Source organism: Agelaius phoeniceus, chromosome 1, assembly GCF_051311805.1.
Source record: "Agelaius phoeniceus isolate bAgePho1 chromosome 1, bAgePho1.hap1, whole genome shotgun sequence".
Classification (NCBI taxonomy): Eukaryota; Metazoa; Chordata; class Aves; order Passeriformes; family Icteridae; genus Agelaius; species Agelaius phoeniceus.
Genome location: NC_135265.1, coordinates 153,943,878 through 153,963,124, shown reverse-complemented (window position 1 = coordinate 153,963,124; position 19,247 = coordinate 153,943,878). Strand labels below are relative to the sequence as shown.

Sequence of the window (19,247 nt, the reverse complement as noted above, 5' to 3'; positions counted from 1 at the left end):
ACCATGAATGAGATGTATGAATATGCAACAGGCTATTGGTTTTTAAGGGTTAATCTTCTGTTAACGTGTGTCCTTTTTCTGGCTTATTTTGCCCAGAAAAAGGTATCCGGACATCTGTAGCTCTTTGTTTCTATTGTCTCATATTGTCCTAATCCAAATTGTCCAAATTATTATTACTCTAATTATATTACTATTTTTGTAACCATTTTATTACTATTAAACTTTAAGTTTAAAAAAAAAGTGATTGGCGTTTTTCACAATAGGAACAGGGGACAGGGTCTGATGACAGCTGGACCAGGCTGAGTTGGGAACAGGGGACAACGGGGGTTCTATCCCAGGCCGGGGACAGAGGCCGGGATCAGCCAGGCCAGGCTGGGTTAGCCCCAATCCCAGGCCTAGGCCCGGGCTCAGTTTAGGCCGCGCTGTCTCGTCCCCGTTGCCTGGCGACGGTCGCGGAGTCACGTGACCGCTCAAGACCGCTCACGTGGGTCCGTTGGCGTCGGGCGGCGCCGGTTGATGACGTCACAGCGCCGTGGAGCCGTCCGGGAGCTCTGCGGGAATGGAGGAACGGGAGCGGCTGTGCCGGGAGATCCGAGTGCTCCAGGGTGCGGGAATTGGGGGGAATTGGGGGGAATTGGGAACGGGAGCGGCTGTGTCGGGAGATCCGAGTGCTCCAGGCTGCGGGAATTGGGGGGAATCGGGAGAATGGGTAATGGGAGAGGCTGTGCCGGGAGATCCGAGTGCTCCAGGGTGTGAAGGGATTGGGGAGACACCGGGAAATGAGAGGATATGGGGAAAAAAGGGAGGGAAGGACGAGGAAAAGAGGCCGGGGTCTGGAAACTGGGAGCGGCTGGGAGCAATGTGAGAGGACCTGGAGTAGGGATAAGGGGAAATCTGGGCATCTTGGAGGACAGCATGGTATTTTAAGGGAGTTTTGGGAATCTGCTTTGGGGCAGGGACAGGTTGTGATGGGACCTGGGGAGTTTTTGGTGGAGGTGGGACGTTGGATTTTGGGGGGGGGGTGGGCAGTTGAGGGGAATGTGAGTAGGACGGGGATGGAGAAGATTCCAGAGTGCTGGGAGAAAGAAGGAAAAGGGGAGAAGAGAGGAGTCAGGAGTTTTGGGAGAAGACGGAAGTGATCCAGGGAGTGCTGGGAAAAGGGGAAAGGGAAAAGACCCAGGAAAGCTGAGTGGGCCAAGGCAGGGAGGGAAGAGAGCTCATGGAGTGCTGGGGGATTTTGGGGTCCCCACAGCAGGGAATTCCCTCAATTCTGCTCTCAGCAGGATCTGGAACTCTCCTGGCTTCGGGAAGGGGCTTTTCCCTGTCCCACAGCCCTGGGCTGGGAGCACAGAGGTGGGATGTGGATCCATGTGCCTTTCCCAAGCTCTGGAAAGCACCAGAGCTTATTTTAGCACTGAATCTCTCTATTTTTGTCCTTCAAAGTAAATTTTCCTCATTAGTGAGGCCACAACCTCCACTCAGGACTTGAGATTTACCTCTCCAGGAGTTCCTACATGTGGGAATGATGAGAGGGAGGAAAACAATCCCTGCTTTTCCACGAGGAATGTGCTGACTCAGCTCTCCTGGCAGCACCGTGACCCCGGTGAAGGAAAAGCTCTTCCTGAAATACCAGGCTCCAAATTCCTTTGGGAATCACTCATGGGAAAGGTTTTCTAAACACTGAGGCTGGACAAGGGCAGGAATTCCCAAATTAACAAGGATGTTGCCTTCCAGAGGGACACAACAGCAAAGCCTTGGAGTATCCTTGTTGCTGCTTTGGAGGGAAGCAAGGAAGAGTACTTGGGAAGGGTCTGGAGCAGCTGAGGGAGACTGGGGGCTCATCCTGGAGAAAAGGAGGCTCAGGGGGAATCTTCTGGCTCCCTAAAGTTCCCTTACAGGAGGGTGAAGTCAGGTGGGATTGGGATCTGCTGGGACACAGGGAATGGCTTCCCACAGCCAGAGTGCAGGGATAGATGGGATTTTAGGAAGGAATTCTTCCCTGTGAGGGTGATGGGGGGTTGGGATGGAATTCCCAGAGAATCTGTGGCTGCTCCTGGATCCCTAGAAGTGTCCAAGGCCACATTGGATGGGGCTCAGAGCAACCTGAACCAGATATTCTTGAAGGTCTCTTCCAACCCTGACCATTCCTGGATGCTGTCATTCCATGACTTTTCCATCCACCCTGGCTCATCATCCAAACCCCAAGTGATGGTGTAATTCCAGCACAAGGAAGAGCAGCTCTGTGTTGCTCTCAGATTCCTGTGGGATCAGGGAATTAATGCTCTGTCTTCTCTGCCACAGGTCTCATAAACAGCCACAGGAACATGCACGGGAATGTCCCACGTCCGGCGCCTCCGAGGTGGAACAACCCCCGCCAGCCTGGCTACACCAGGAGAGGAGCTTTTTCCACCAGGTACCCCCAGCAGGCTCCCAGGAATTTCCACCCACACCAGACTCACTCCTGGAGGAAAAAATACTCCCTGGACAACCGGCTGCCAGGATCGGGGTATGACTCTGGAAGTGCTTCTAGCACTTCCCAGGGTTTTGGGAGCCTTGGGGACAGCCAGACTCCTGAGGCACCGGAATCATCCCCAGAGAGACACGTGGACTTCACCACGGATGGGAACATCGTTGTGGATATCCAGGTGCCACAAAGGGCCGGCCAGGAAAATGTGGGTCCTTACGGAGAGTTTTCCAGGCGGGAAGTGGCGGTGGCTCCTTCGGCGGATGGAAACATCCAGAAATCTCTTCTCCAGGAGGAAGAGAGAAGACCTTCCCTATCCATTTCCTTCAGTTCCACCTCAAGGACTGTGTGCCTGCCTGGTAGCGGAGCCGGGAGCTCCTTTTCTGTCTCTGGAAGCACCAGTGAAAGTGCCGTGGCGCTGAAATCAGAGCCACAAAAACCTTTGGAATTTCCAGGTCAGGAGCCAGCGCAGCATTTGGTACGGATCAGGGCAGAACCACTCTCTCCAGGGCAGCCGAATGGTGAGGAAGTCCAGGATGCTTCCCTACATCCCAAACTCTTTGGGAATGCCGAGACGCTCTCTCGACCTGCTCAGGCTGGGGTGACTCTGGTGAAGAGCAGATTTCCCGTAATTCCCAAAGCTCCCGCTCTCCAAAAAGCTGCCTCAGCACCCATCTCCAGCAAATCTCAGAAATTCAGGAAAAACAACTACACCTGGGTGGCAAACCCTGGGAAAAGCTCCCGGATTGTGAAGAGGTGGGCGAGCCCTCGAGCCGAAAATTCCAAGAAGGGCATTGGGGGAGTGGACAAAGGTGCTAAAATCTCCCCCAAAGCGGATTTGGGAGCAAAGATAAAGAAATTGGGATTGCAATCCAAGCTGGGGGTTTCTCCCAGTAAATATAAGTGGAAAGCCTCCAGCTTGCAGACTTTGCCTTCCACCTCCAAGTCAGCATTCCAGTGGAGATCTGAGGACCAGAAGAAAGCTCCAGCCCCAAATATCCCTCGAACCGTCTCTGTCCCACCGGCTCCGAGCGCGGCGTCCGTTGTTCCTGGTGGGATGAAATCCTTTGGAGAGGCTGCACTGTCCAGTTACAAAGTGAAGAGTCGGACAAAAATCATCAAGAGGAAAGGGAATGTGGGGTAAGTTGTTGCTTTGGATTTTGTGTTTTGGCTTTTGTGGGTTTCACGTCAAGTTGTGGCTGTGGGAGAAATTCCAGTGAGGACTGTTGTGTGCTGGAGGATTTATGGAATCATGGAGTGGTTTGGGCTGGAAGACCTTAAAAATCATGGAATTACATACCTCTGCTATGAAGAGGGACACCTTCCACTAGACCAAGCTGCTCCAAGCCCCATCCAACCTGGCCTTGGACACTTCAGGGATGGGGCAGCCACAGCTTCTCTGGGAATTCCATCCCAGACCCTCACCACCCTCACAGGGAGGAATTTCTTCCCAGTATCCCATCTATCCCTGCCCTCTGGCAGTGGGAAGCCATTCCCTGTGTCCTGTCCCTCCCCTGCATCCCTTGTCCCAGATCCTTTTCCAGCTCTCCTGGAGCCCCTTCAGGCACTGGAAGGGGCTCTGAGGTCTCCCTGGATCCTTACCTTCTCCAGGCTGGACATTCCCAGCTCTGCCACCTGGCTCCAGAGCAGAGAGGCTCCATCCCTTGGAGCGTCTCCATGGCCTCCTCTAGATTTGCTTCAGCAGTTCCACGGTGTCCTTTGGATGTTGTGTGATCCAGAGCTGGATCCTGTGAATCCCTGTGATCATTGACACTTCCTTGCTCAGCAAAGGAAGCTGCATTTTCCTTTATTTTGTATCAAATTCTCATAATTGTTGTGTTGATTCCTGCTTCTGTTTCCCACATCCTTTCAGTGCTTCCCAGCAGGTTTCCATCCTTGCTTTGCCTGGAAAACTATCAGTGGGCGGATTGTGCTGGGAAAATCACTCTCGAGCAGCCTGGAGAAGCTGGGAATGTTTGGGATTTTTTTGGCAGTTCAGGGAGACCTCCCACACCTTGGTAAATTCCAGCAGAACCAGGGAAGGGATCATCCCCCTGTTCTGGGCACTACTGAGGCTCCTCAAATCCTGGGGGAAAATTATTGAGGGTCTGGAGCATGTCCAGAGTTGAGAATGGAGCTGGGGAAGGGTCTGGAGCACCAGGAGCAGCTGAGGGAGCTGGGAGAACTCAGCCTGGAGAAAAGGAGGCTCAGGGGAGACCTTTTGGCTCCCTAAATTCCCTGACAGGAGGGTGAACTCAGGAAGGATCAGGATCTCCCAGGGAACAAAGGACAGGGTGTGAGGAAACAGCCTTAAACTCCTCCAGGGGAGGTTTAGTTTGGATATTGGGAAAACTCCTTCCTATATAGGATGGTCAGGCATTGGGAATCCCCATCCCTGGAGGGATTTAAGATCCCTGTGGATGTGGAACTTGGGGACATGGTCAATGGTGTCCATGGCACTGCAGGGAAATGCTTGGACTTGATGATCTCAGAGATCTTTTTCAACCTATACCATTCCATGATTCCATGATTCAATCCCTCACATCTGTTGAGCAGAAGGCAGTGAGTAAGTTTGGCTGTCAAACACCTCATTCTCCATCTGTTCCTTGCCAAGAACTCCTCACATTTGCCCATTTCCTTGATTTCCTTGGAATTTTCAGAGCTTCTCCTCCCCCCCTCACCCAGAGGAGAATCCTGGTGGGATTTGACTCCTCTTGGAGCCCTGGAGAAGAACACCAGGAGCATTTGGGTCACTTCCCTGCTCCCTCCTAACCATGTGACGTTCCCTTTCCCAGTTCCCCCACAGATAAGAAGAACATCTCCCCCACCACAGCTCTCAAGAGCCTCTTCCACCTCCGGAGGAAAAATTCCACGCGGGGAAAACCTTTGGTGACGGTGAAGCGCTCCTCGCCCCGGGGCCTGGTGCAGATTTCCAAGCACTGCCTCTGCCGGGTGCCAGCAACCAGGACACAGGCAGCCACCAAGGAAGGTAGGAACGGGCATTCCAAGGGCTCACTGGACTCAGTGGAGTGATTCCAAGGGTTCTTGGATTTGGGGATGTGTTGCTGAGTCCTCCTGGAGGTGTTGTTGGTCATGGAGCAAACACTGAGGAGAAGTTTGACTCCACATCAGTGTTGTCCTTTTGGTAATTCCACAAAAAATCTGTTTCCTGCTTTTCCTGGGGTTTCCCTGGATTTTCAGGAAGGTTTTCCAAGGAGGAAGAGGTTGGCAGAGGCAGGAATACACAAATCTCTCACCTGTCTCCCAGTGTGGTGTCCAGTTTTGGATCTAATTTGCTTAAAACACCAGTAATTAGTGGAATAGTGAATCCATCATGTTAGGGAACAGGGAATTTGCATCCATGTCCTGCTGCCTTGGAGCAGAACTCAGAGCTCAGAGTGTCACCACCACGTGTCTGGAATGTTGTTGGGCTGTTGGTGGCTCCAAGTCTGGTTCTTCTGTTCCCTAGGGATATTTTTGTGGATAAAAGGCTTCCCCCACCTGGGATTCAGTTGTTTTAGGTGGATATGAGGCACATTTTCCCCGAGGCCCTGTGAAATTCCCTGTGGAAATTGCTGGAGCTGAGAGAGGAGTTTGGATCACATTTAGCTGGGATTTGTCTCCCGTTTTATTTTGGGATTATTTGGTGTTCAGCAGTTGAGATGTTGAGTTTTCCTGTGTGAGGGATTTTGGACAAGGGGCTGGAGTGCCAGGACAAGGGGGAATGGCTTCCCACTGCCAGAGGGCAGGGTTAGATGGGAAATTGGAAAGGAATTCTTCCCTAGGAGGGTGGTAAGGCCCTGGAATGGAGTTCCCAGAGAAGCCGTGGCTGTCCCTGGATCGCTGGAAGTGACCATGGCTGGCTGGGATGGGGATTGGAGCAACCTGGGATAGTGGAAGGTGTTCCTGTTCATAGCAGGAGTGTGGAATTCCATGATCTTTGAGTTCTTCCAACCCAAATCATTCCATGATTTCATGAAAAGACAGAAAGCTCTGGAGACACGGGACAATTTGGGATTGCTATAGCATTTTGATCTCAGAGGGAATTGAGGCAGTGATGATCCCAGGGATATCAGCTTGTTTGGAATCCCAGTTCCTTGATTGAAGGGAATGTTCCTGCACTGAAATCTTTATTTTAGCTGGATAGGAATGAGAAAATAAAGCAGGAATGTGGTTTTGCTCCAGGCTTTGGGAATTTGGCAAATAGAAAAGGTTGGAAGTATGGAAGAAAAAAAAGGGAATAGGTCTGGAAGTGACCTTGGGAAAGCAGGGAGTTCATTTTCCCCTCCAAAAGTGGATCCAATTATCCAGCCTTTCCTGGCAGATGCTTTCTCTGTGTGGCACCTTCTCCTTTGCAGAGAAATTCAGGAAGAGCCTGGATTTCCTTGAAATTCCCTCAGTGAATTTTGGATTTGCTCCCTTTGATTAAAATTGACTTTCTGGATTTGAATCCTTTTGTACTTCAAGATTTTTCTTGGAGAGCTTCAATCCCAGGCAGAGGATTTACAGCTTCATGTGTTGGAATAGTCTTAAACTCTGGGTTTGGAAAGCTGTGGAATTATTCCAGGGCTGTTCCTCTGTGTACTTCAGGACTCCTGTGTTTTTTTTTTCCCCCAAGTTTAGTAGGTGAAGATTATTGGGTGGTGGATGGGGCAGGGATATTCCCAAGTCTGGAATGCTCACAGGGATTGGGACAACTCCCATGCTCCCTGTAAATGTATAATGATGGATGTGGTGCCAGTGTTTTTGGTTCCACAGGGAGTTGGGAATAAGTGAAGTCTTGTGGATTCAATTCCTGGCTCCCAGGTTATCCAAGAGGTTTTGGGAAGGTTGTTTTGGTTTCTTTTGGGGTGAAGTGTGGATATTAATCCCAGCAAAAATATTGTGGATATTAATCACCACAAAGGGATGGCATTTCCAGTCTTTTCCATTTCTCCTTGGGCAGGTGTGAGGGAAGTAAATGGGGTTACTGGGATGCACTGGGAGCAGAGTGGGGTAGGAATGGAGCAGGGACATGGAGGGAAAGACAGAGGGGAGGAATGTTCCCAACTTCCTGCACGGCAGTGTGGCTGGAAAAGCTGGATCAGCCCCTTCCGTCCCCATGGATGTGGGGCTTGTGGTGACACAGCCTGGCTGGTTTCCTGTTTGTCCTGTTCCACAGGATTTTGGGATCTGTGGCACAGCTCTGTGGGCTGTAGAGAGACATTGCTCCTGCTTTTCCCAAGTCCTGGTCTGTCTCCTGACTTTCCAATTCCCTTCTTGGACCCAAATGGATCTGTTTGGTCTTATCAGTAGGGAAGCTCTTATAGCCATTGCTGAGTCTTGAACTGGGATTGGTGTTTTCCAGTGCTCTGTTTACTTCTCTCCGTGGGAATTGCTGTTTTTTAGGGATCAGAGAGCCAGTGGAAAGTGGCAGATTGGCAGGAATTTTCTTGGGATTATTTGGGCTGTTCTGTGAGAGATCCAGCTGCAGCTCTTATCAATTAATTCCAAAATACTTGATTAAGTGGGATGTTTAATAACAGCTCAGATATTGGAGCGTGTCCCAAATGGAAGTTTTTCCAATGGGATGGTGGAGCAGGGAGAAAGTTCTGGGTCAGGCTGCCTCCCTCACCTCTGGGATCCTCAGGGAAGTGATGGAAGAGGGATAAAAGGTGTTGGTTGTTTCTCTTCTTATCCAGGAAAAAGCTGGAGGACCAGCAAGGATCATCAAGGTCTCGGGTGCCACTGTGTTGGATAAAACCATGGAATGATTTGGGTGGGAAGGGACATTGGAGATCATGGAATTCCAATCCCCACCATGGGCAGGGACACCTTTCACTATCCCAAGTTGTTCCAAGCTCCATCCAAGCTGGTCTTGGACACTTACAGGGGTAGGGCAGCCACAGCTTCTCTGGGAATTTCATTCCAGCACCTTCCCACTCTCACAGGCAGAAATTACTTCCCAAATCCCATCTGTCCCTGTCCTCTGGCAGTAGGAAGCCATTCCCTGTGTCCTGGCACTTCAGGTTCTTATCTCAAGTCCCCCTCCAGCTCTCCTGGAGCCCCTTTAGGCACTGGAAGAGGCTCTGAGGTTTCCCTGGATCCTTCCCTTCTCCAGGCTGGACATTCCCAGCTCTCCCAGCCAGTCTAAATGCCCAAAGAGCTTTTTGTCCATGTCCTGTCCCATCACCTTGGGAATCCTTTATTGGCTTTCTCCAGACTGAAGATGGAATATTCCCAAAAGTTCAAGGATGGCATCTTTTTCTCACCAGTTTTGGGGGAAAATGTCAAGTTTTAAGTGAGGTTTGACTGATTCAGGTGTGATGACAGCAGGATATTCCTGCTTTTCCCATCCTAAAAATCCCATGCCAGAGGATGTGGGAATCCCACACTTTCCCAACAGTGTTTTCCTATCTTTATCTGGGATTTCTTGCAGGATGAGGCTTATTCCCAACCTATTTTTTGTCAACAGACAAATGAGTTCTGGTAGTTGGGAACTTTTCCTCAACATTCCTTGGCTCATCCTGCTTGGGCATCTGAGCTGTCATTTCTTATTTCCTGGATTTTTTCCTTGGAAAAAACTAGTAATAAGTGCTTCAAAGGAAGATTTCTTGATTTTTTTCTCATTCATTTTAATGTCAGAGATGTGGAAAATGTATGGACAAGGAGAATGGGAGTGACAACTGCGTGGTCCATGTGGGAAAACTGGGATTTTTGCAGGAGAGTCGGGGGCTTTTCCAGGAGAACTGGGGATTTTGGGAAGCACACACAGCCCTGCAGAGGGCACTCGTGCCTCTCCCATCTCCTCAGTCCACCTTTTTCTGGTTATTGATGGCCTAATTTCGTCTTTATGTGAAAGAAAGCAGATCTGGAGTAATTTGCAGCAATAACCTGCTAATGCCGGGCCAGTATCAAAATTCCCATGTTCATTCCCGGTGGCAGATAAAACACTAATATATAATTATCCTTGCAAATTGGATTGTTTTAAATAACCAAAAGGCTACGGCCGGGGAGAAAACCATCCCATTTCCCTGGAGTTCCTATTGCGGGGTAATTGCTGCGTTCAATCAATTTCCTTGGCATTAGAAATTCCATCACAATCAACATTAAGCTTTATTCATTGTGATGGCAAAGAGCCGGATCATTTCTCCTCTTTTCCTTAACTGGCAAAATTAATCAGGGAAAAGATTTTAAACATTTACCCGTGCGAAAGAGGTCAGCTCTGCCACTATATTGCTCAGCAGATAAGGGGGCTAATAAAAAGAAAATTGAATTACTAATGATCGCCAGGAACAGAGTATATAAAACCTGGCAATCGCCCGGTGCAGGAAAAAAAGGGAATCAATTTTCTCCGGACAAGGTGCGCTCGTTTTTTATTTTGGCTCATATTATCAGCAATTTAATTGGAGAGAGCATAAACAGGAGGAAACAGTTAGGGAATAATGAGGCTGGAGGTGTAAAATCCTGCAGGATAGATGCTGGACACAATTTATTTGGCACAACAGATAATCACTTTAATTGAATCCAAAAGTGCAGCGTTCAGCAGCGCCGGCTCTGCGCCTTGCCCGGGGGGATCATGGAATATTACAAAGAGGCTCCTCCGTGTCTTTTCCACCTCTGTAATGTCCCCTTCCAGGCAGGACTGCTCCGGGATTGCTTCGGCACGGTCACAGCTGGCTGGAAGCAGGAGATGGAGAAAGCAGGAGGGAGATTCTCCGGGGAATTTTCCTTATTTATGTTGTGTTTGTTCCTTAAATAATTCGGTGCTTGCCGGGTTGGATGGCTCCATGTGAGAGCAGTTGTGTCCTGCTTGAGGTGAACTTGGAATCGTGGAATGGTTTGGGCTGGGGAGGATCTCAAAGATCAACTTATTTTGCTGTGTCCTGAGTTCAAAGCCTGGCTCCCTCTTCCCGCTGTGACCTCCAGTTGTGGATATTAAAGGAACTTGTAAAGAGCTTTTGGATTTTTTTTCCTGGGAGAGGTGGGTGGTTCATTGTGGAATTTAGATCCCAGAATGGTTTGGGTTGGAAGGGACCTTGAAGATCATCCAGTTCCACCCCCCTGCCATGGGCAGGGACACCATTACCCAGGTTACTCCAAGCCCTGTCCAGCCTGGCCTTGGACATTTCCAGGGATCCAGAGGCAGCCACAGCTTCTCTGGGAATTCTGTTCCAGTTCCTCACCATCCTCCCAGGGAAGAATTCCTTCCCAATATCCCACTAAACCTTCCCTCCTTCAGCTTAAGTAGATGTGGAATTGTTGCAATTCCCCATCTGTGGCTGTGCAAGTCCAAGGCCAGAGGAGTAATTTGGGAGCACATCCTTGTCAGATCCCCTACATCCAACCTGGATTCGTGTTGCTTTCCTTGGAAATATTCCTTCCCTGCTTATCTTCCCCTTTCTCCTGCTACAAACTGAGATAAGCCAGTGGTTTGTGTTGTCAGCTTCCTGCTTTTCCTGTGTTGCAACCCCGCTGTTGAAACTGCCAAACAGAAGGAATCCTGTTTGCTTTCCCATCTTCCTAAATAGAAATTCCATAGAATTCAGGAAACCTGCTTCACTCTGCATCTGCAGAAGCTTTTCCAACTCTTTCCTGCCAGAATCACCCTCCAAAAAATTCCCTAAACCCTCATTTCTCTCCTTGCTCCACAGGGTGTGACATGAGGGGCTTAGGATGGGCAAGGAGTGTTTGCTTGGAAAAACGCTGGAGGCAAAAGTGGCAGGAGCTGCTTTGCATTACTTGGGCGAGTAAAGGGAGTGTAAATGGTGAGGAGCAAGTTATGGGTGGCATCCAAATGCTCAGCTGCTGATAATTTTATTGACACCGGGTGTTTGGATCCATCTGGCAGCTCTGAAAATCTCAGCCCTGGATTATATAGCCTCTCCTATTTTTTTTTTTCTTGAAGCTTCCAGCAGGTTGATTCCCAGTGGGACAGCAATTGAGGGAATTTTGGAGGTTTTTTTTCCTTGTTTGGTGTTTTACTGTATAATTATTTTATTTTATTTTTCTTCTGAGGTTTTGCGTGAGGTTTTGCCGCTCTTCGAGGCGACGCCTCCGATCACGTTACAGCCAAGTTAAGCTCTTGATCCCTTCCCTCAGGGAAGCCCTTGGATCACACACGGAACTCCTCGGAGTTCATCACATCTTTTTCTTTGCTCCATCATCACTCTCGCTTTCCCGAGTTCCTTCCAGCTGATCCAAACCCTTCCAAGATCGCCGCTCTCTGTTGTTCCTCTGTCCCACCTAGGTTTGACCTTGCTTGGAAATCATTCCATTGCCAGCTCTCTCTTCCCTCTGGCTTGTCCTTGGGAGCCAGGGGTGGAGCGTGGCTGGCGAGGTGGCTCCTCACTCCTTCAGGAATTGGGAAAAGTTCACATTCTTGGCTCTTTGCCGGGCCCGGTTACGTCAGTGGTCGTAAGTAACGGTTTTGGGTTTCCGCCTTGACTTGGCATTTCCAGGTGACTCGTCCCGAGCTGCAAGAGGAGCTGCAGGCCTGGAGCCAGGATTGGGAATTCTCATTGCAGAGCCCTCTTTTAAAAATAACAGCCTGCTGGGAGCGAGGGGATGGGCCTTGCTCAAGGAAGTGTTCCCGTGTAGACATTGGATTTGGGATCGGGGAAATCGACGACTGTGACAGAGGGAACATCTAGAGGGAAGTGGGGATCCTGAAGGTGGCAATTCCTGGGTGTCTCTTTCCCTGTGGAATTCGACCTCAATTTGTACGCTCAATTTGTTGTGGAAGCCACATCCCTGGAAGTATTCCAGGCCAGGTTGGATGGGACTTGGAGCAGGCTGGTCCAGTGGAATGTGTCCCATGGAAGGAGATGACCTTGAAGGTCCCTTCCCACGCAAACCATTCCATGTTTTAATGAAAGTCACCTCTCAATCCCTATTTTAGGTAGTTTTACTTCAATATTTTTGCCTCAGTCTCTATTTTAGAGCCTCTCCTGTGCAGGTCCAGCTCTGTTGGATTGGGAAATTCCATTGGTAGCCAGCAGCACTTTGGGGAATAGTCTGTTTATACACTAACAGGAGAAATATTTGGCTTTGGGGATGGATGGGATCCTTCCATTGGTCTGACCCTTGATATTTCCAGGTCTGTGGGGGGCTTTGTGTAAGACTCCAAACCTTTCAGGGATGGCACAGTGTGGAACTAAAATAGACAGGGAAAAAAAATCAGAAAAAAAAATGGGAAACAGAGCAATAGGTCCTAGACTCCTCATTTTGCCTCCTGGGGCTTGGCTGGCCTTAAATATTTCCAGGGATGGAGCATCCACAAATTCTCTGAGCAACCAGGACCTCACCACCCTTACAGGGAAGAATTTCTACCCAATATCCCACCTGAACTTACTCCCAGTTTGAAGCAAATCCCCCTTATCCTGTCATTCCATGCTCTTGGAAATAGATCTTTATCTTGGAAATAGATATTTATTTGTCCATGGAATGCTTTGGCTTGGAAGGGACCTCTAGGAGTGTCCTAATCCAACCAAAAAGGAAGCTTTTAAACCAGCTTTGGACCTGCTGCTTGGAATTGGGTGGAATTTCAGTGCTGATCCCTCTTATCCCTCTACTTGTCTTTTCTTGGGCTCCTAAATAAAAATAAGGAAAATAAAAGTGGGTTAAGGCACTTGTAAAATCCCATAACCTGAGAAGTGACAATGAGTCCCCTTTCCCTGTTTTATTTTCCCTTCCTTTTGCTATTTTCTCCCACTTAATGAACTGTCTGATGGTATTCCCAGCACGGTCACAGTTGGAATTACTGATGCCGGTGTGGATGATCGGAGTATCCTCCACTGCTCTGTCAGGATTCCCAAAATCCCCCCCTGGCAGATGCTCAATTCCCCGTAAAACCTGTGTAGGTTTCTCTGTTCTGCTTTCTGCTTCCAGTTCTTTCCCAAATCCCGGTTCACACCCTTAGTTTTTAAATTTTCTCATGGAGATCTTCCCATTTGATTTTCCTTGTAACGACTCGGAAGCGTCGGAGGGAAATTCCTCTCCCTGGCTGCTGAGTCGAGTTAAGGCGTTCATTCCAAGACTTGCTGGATCGCTCCGTGTGCTCTACAAAGCCCTGGAAATGAGCAAAAACCCCTTGGAATACGGAACAGATGCCAGAGTGCACCTGGAATAAGGGATTTGTGGACTCGGCAGCATCTCCCGAGTCCTACAAAACTCTGCTGTTCCAGCAGCTTTGCCGGAGTTTCTGCTTCAGCCTGAGGGGTGGGGAAAAATGCCTTGACTTCGCTTGTCAACGGGAATTTTGCTGTCATCCCTCAGGAAATCTGAGTTCAAGGAACGTTTCCTCCTCCCCCGTGCCTCTGGATAATCCCCACTCGTGCGGTTTTCGGGGGGCTGTTTCTATTTTCGATTGTTTGGAGCGGTATCAAGTGGGGATTTCGTGTGGAGGTGTGGACGGGATCGGCTCCAAAGCTGATCCCACATGTTATCAGCCCTTAAGCTGCCCTCAGGGGCTCTCTGTTGGAAAAGGGCAGGGGAATTCTTGGAGGTTTAGTGTGGGCTGTAAACTCCAGTGTTGGTTGCGATGGGAAACCCCATGTTGTTCCTCACGGCACCAGCAAATGTCCTGGGACATCTTGTCCTTGGATTGGGGCAGAGGGAGCCCAGGGAGGGGTGAGAGGGTGGGATGTGCCATCAAACTATTTATTTTTCCCCCCACGGAGTCATGGAATAGTTTGGGAAGGATCTTGAATATCATCCAGCTCCAATCCCCTGCCATGGGCAGGGACATCTTCCACTATCCCAGATTGCTCCAAGCCCCATCCAACCTGGGCTTGGACACTTCCAAGGATAGGGCAGCCACAGTTTCTCTGAGAATTCCATTCCAGGGCCTCCCCACTCTCCCAGGAAGAATTACTTCCCAATATCCCATCTGTCCCTGCTCTCTGGCAGTGGGAAGCCATTCCCTGTGTCCTGTCCCTCCATCCCTTGTCCCAAGTCCCTCTCCAGCTCTCCTGGAGCTGCTTTAGGCACTGGAAGGGGCTCTGAGGTCTACCCGGATCCTTCCCTTCTCCAGGCTGGACATTCCCAGCTCTCCCAGCCTGTCTCCAGCCCTTGGAGCATCTCTGTGGCCTCCTCTGGATCTGCTCCGGCAGCTCCACATCCTCCTGATGTTGGATCCTGGAGCTGGATGCAGAATTCCAGGTGGAATCTCACCTGAGCAGGGCGGAGGGGCAGAATTCCCCCCTCTCCTCCTGCCCACGCTGTGGGATGAGCCCAGGATATGGGGAATTTCTGGGATGTGAGCACACATGGATGGGGCACATCCAGTTTTTCATCCACCAAAAACCCCAATCCTTCTCCTTGGAGCTGCTCCCAGTCCATTCTTTATCCAGCTTTGGGGTGGGAAAATCCCAGGGCTCAGGTGGATCAGTGTCAAACGTTCCTTTTGGGACTTAAAAAAGCAAGGAATTCTTTCCTTTTGACGAAGAGCCCAACCTGCCACCCAAATAATATTGGTTCCTGGCTGGGTCGAGGTGTTTGCAGTGATTGGTGACCTTAATTTGGCAGTGATGACTTCCAAACGCTTTCCCTGTTATCAGGAATTAGGGAGTGGAGCCCTCCCTTATCAGGAAGCAAATCAAAAGGGAATTTGATGGGGTGAAACGAGTCCATCAGAGATCCCTCTCTGTTTTTAAAACAAGATTTACTCTGCTCTCTCCACATTAACTGGGGCATTTTACAGTGCTCCCCTTTCCGTGAGCTTCCGTGATCCATCATTTCCCGGCTCGCCTGCCGGAGTGGCTGTTAGATTTTACTACAGCAAACACAGTAAAAGGGCATTAGAGCAGTTAAATCTGGAGTCTTGCTTCCATAAGGAAAAAGAAAATGCTGAATTAGGCACCAGAAAAGGCAACCACAGCGATACTTTAATCTTGCATAAATTATCAGAAGAGTCAGAGGCGAGTGATTTTATGTATTGTTAGAGCTTTGCTAATTAATTATTCCGGAATAATTGATGTTTGGAAGCACCAAAGTTGGGTCCTTTCCTGGCTTAATGGACTTTCAATATGGCAGCTGGATTTTTATTGCTTTCTTAATTTTAACACTCCCGTCCGTGGGGTTAATGAAGTTGCTTTCCTAAATATGAAGAGTCTAAATAATAATTAATCAAGGAAATATCGCTCCACAAATTGTGGGTCTAAGTCAATGGTGGTTTTGGGGACATTCCTGACATCCAGGGGAAGCTGAGTCCCCAGTGGGAATATTTGAAGAAGGAAATGCCCTAAAGAAATGGATAAATGTAAATAAGCTGAAGAAGAGCAGGATTAGATGGGATATTGGGAAGGAATTCTTCCCTGGGAGGGTGGTGAAGAACAGGAATGGAATTCCCAGAGAAGCTGTGGCTGTCCCTGGATCCCTGGAATTGTCCAAGGCCAGGTTAGATTTGGCTTGGAGCAGCTTGGGATAGTGGAAGGTGTTCCTGCCCATGGCAGGGGTGGAACTGGATGGGCTTTAAGGTCCTTTCCAGCCCAAACCATTCCATGATTCCCTTTGACAGGAAAAGATGGCCTTCCTTGGATCTCTGGGATTGGAATGACCTTCTCATCTATTTCTTCATCTCTTTTTGGAGAGTTTGGATTAATTGTTTCCAAAGGATTTCAGATCCTGGTAAACCCAGAGCCCCGAAATGGGGCTTAGGGATCACAGAATTCCAGCTGGCTCTTTGTGGCACTGGTGGGGCCATGCTGGTAACCAGTGGCTGCTTTGGGCCATCCCAGTTCAAGAAGGATACAAAGAGATGATCCCAGTGGATTTTGGGATTCCCTTGGGAATGTGACATAGGATGCAGTGACAGGACACAGGGAATGGCTTCCCACTGCCAGAGGGTGGGGATAGATGGGATATTTAGGAAGGAATTCCTCCCTGTGAGGGTGGTGAGGGGCTGGGATGGAATTCCCAGAGAAGCTGTGTCTGCCCTATCCCTGGAATTGTCCAAGGCCAGGTTGGATGGGAATTTGAGCACCCTGGGATAGTGAAAGGTGTCCCTGCCCCATGGCAGGGAGTTGGAATGTGATGATCTTTAAGGTCCTTTCCAACCGAAACCATTCTGTGATTTCATGATCATGACCCCACAGGGATCCTGCCCCTTCCTGCTGCCTCTGGACATGGAGGAATGAGTGATAGAATCCAGCCAGGCAGATTGGACTTTGCAGTTTGTTTCCAGAGCTTGGGAATCATCTTCTCCTTCTTCTTCTTGGCCTCCATCTTCTGCTGTGATGTTGGCACTTTTAGATTGGTTTAGAGTAGAAAGCTCACTGTCTAACATAGGTGATAGGTATTGGAAAGTAATTGTAAATATTGTACACGTAGTTTTTTAGTATAAAAAGATAACACCACCACAGGGGCAGGCAGAGTGCCTTGGACTGTCTTGCTGAGTGGACCTCAGCAGGACAGGAGAAAGAATTTTATAGATAAGATACAATAAACAACCTTGAGACTGAGAAATGAAGAGCCCTGACTCCTTCTTCAAGCACCGGGCTGGGCAAAGAGACTTTCTAACTTTTCTCAGGGTCACTCTGACCAGCTAGAGACCCTGACACATCCAGTTTTTTGGGATCAGGGAAGATGGGGCCTGCAAAGGACAGGTGAGGACAGGGCATGAAGTGAACAAACACTTGCTGAGCCAAAGGGGTTTAGGAAAACAATGTTGTTTAGGACATACAATGCCGGTAAAGCGATCCCTGCTCCTGAGCAATTCCAGCCCCCGGAGCAGGGGGATGCCCAGCCCCAGCGACTCTCCCACTGTCACCACTCTCCTTGTGGGGCCGGGCAGGGCGTGGGTGACAGACATTCCATGGCCTGGACACAACGTGGGGGAAGCAGCTTTGTGGAAAAGCGTCCTAAACTTGATATCCTTGTTTATCTCTTCCCAGGCCCTGCCTGGCCCCTCGAGATAAACAGGTGCCAGTGCTTGCGATTCCCAACAGCCGCTCCGCTGCCGCAATAATTCCAGAAGGAGCTTGTGTTTACGTGGGGAGTTATTCCTGCCTCCCTTCAGGCCTGGAGCATCCCTGTAGCAAATGGGCTGGGAGTGGACACAGCCCCAGGACCTGGAGTTGCTCCAGCCTGGCCTTGGACGCTTCCAGAGATGGGGCAGCCGCAGCTTCTCTGGGAATCCTGTGCCAAGGCCTCACCACCCTCACAGGGAAGGATTTCTTCCCAGTATCCCATCTAACGCTGCCCTCTGGCAGTGGGAAGCCATTCCCTGTGTCCTGGCATTCTATCCTTTATCCAAAGTCCCTCTCCAGCTCTCTTAGAGCTCCTTTAGGCACTGGAAGGGGCTCTGAGGTCTCCACAGAGTCTTCCCTTTTCTCCCAGCCTGTCTCCATCCCCTGGAGTAACTCCTTGGCTTTGTTTGTTTCCCTCACTTTCTGGACACATCCATGACATTCCAGCCCCTTGGACTCATCGATAACTTAAACCTCAGGGTCCCGTGCCTGGATTTTTTTTCCTTTATTTCCCTTTTTCCGCTCTCTCCCTGCCTAGTGGGATCCCTGCTCCTTCTCCCTGCCCTGGCCCAGCTCTCTCGTGCCTTGGCTTAGCACAGGGAATCCTCAGCTCCTCTCCTGGGAGCTCCCAGCATTGCTGTCATTCCCTGTGGGAACACTGTGCCTTGCTCCAGGGCTGTTTAGTGTCTCGAGTTAGAGACATTCCTGAATGGAACACCCTTAATTCCCAGACAGATGCTGAAGGAACAGCATCAAGCCCAGCAGTAAAATGTAGTGAAGAATTCCAGAGTGAAATCGAGATGGGAAACCTCTGCTGCTGCCAGCCTGGAAATCTCCAGCCTGGAGTTTCCCTGGGCTTTTTAATGGAAGCAGGAGCTTGTTTTATGTTGTTTTTTGTCATGGGCTCTGAAGTGAAGCTGGGATCGGTTCTGGAATTCTGGGATCAGTTCTGGCCCCTTATAACAAGAAAGATATTGAGGGTTTGGAGCATATCCAGAGAAGGGAATGGAGCTGGGGAAGGGTCTGGAGCAAGCAGGAGCAGCTGAGGGAACTGGGGAGGCTCAGCCTGGAGAAAAGGAGGCTCAGGGAGGACCTTTTCACTCTCCACAACTCCCTGAGGGTGGAATCAGGTGATTGGGGTCTGCAATCAGGGGATTGGGCTCTGCTTCCAGGGAATAAGGGACAGGACCACAGGAAACAGCCTCAAGTTGTGCCAGGGAAGCTTTAGTTTGGATATCGGGAAAATGGTTTTCATGGAAAGGGTTGTAAAGCATTGGAATGGGCTTCTTGGGGGAGTGGGGGAATTACATCCTTGGAAGTGTCCAAAAAATGTGTGGATGTGTGGATTTGGCACTTGAGGACAGGCATTAGTGGTGGACTTGGTGGTGGTGCTGGGCTGAGGTTTGGACTCGATGGTCTTGGAGCTCTTTTCCAGCTTTCAATTCCATGATTCCAGATTTTGCTCTGTGTTGTTCCTCTTGCTCTCACTCTCTGCCTTGACCCTGTGCCTGACAGCAAAGGTTGGGAATTTGGACAATGAATTTGATTTCTTTTTTGGAGTATCCCAGAATCCCAGGATGGTGTGAACTGGGAGGGACCTTCAAGACCATCCAATCCCACCCCTTGCCATGGGCAGGGACACCTTCCACTATCCCAGATTGCTCCAATCCCCATCCAGCCTTGCCTTGGACACTTCCAGGGATCCAGGGTCAGCCACAGCTTCTCTGGGAATTCCATTCCAGCTCCTCACCACCCTCAAAGGGAAGAATTCCTTCTCAGTAGTCCATCTATCCCTGCCCTCTGGCAGTGGAAAGCCATTCCCTGTGTCCTGTCCC

At 49.7% G+C, this 19,247-nt stretch overlaps 1 protein-coding gene across 2 annotated transcripts in view; it reads left to right on the top strand.

Annotated features, from left to right (window-relative positions):
• Nucleotides 1-497: 497 nt before the first annotated feature.
• The window catches only part of ZC3H3 (zinc finger CCCH-type containing 3), a 127,533-nt gene continuing 108,783 nt past the window's right edge, over nucleotides 498-19,247 (top strand). For both annotated transcript variants that reach the window (XM_054633846.2, XM_054633838.2), the window contains exons 1-3: nucleotides 498-605; nucleotides 2,302-3,604; nucleotides 5,260-5,453. In XM_054633846.2, the coding sequence (XP_054489821.2) occupies nucleotides 560-605; nucleotides 2,302-3,604; nucleotides 5,260-5,453 (1,543 nt within the window). In that variant the 5' untranslated portion in view covers nucleotides 498-559. The remainder of the gene's footprint in view (nucleotides 606-2,301; nucleotides 3,605-5,259; nucleotides 5,454-19,247) is intronic.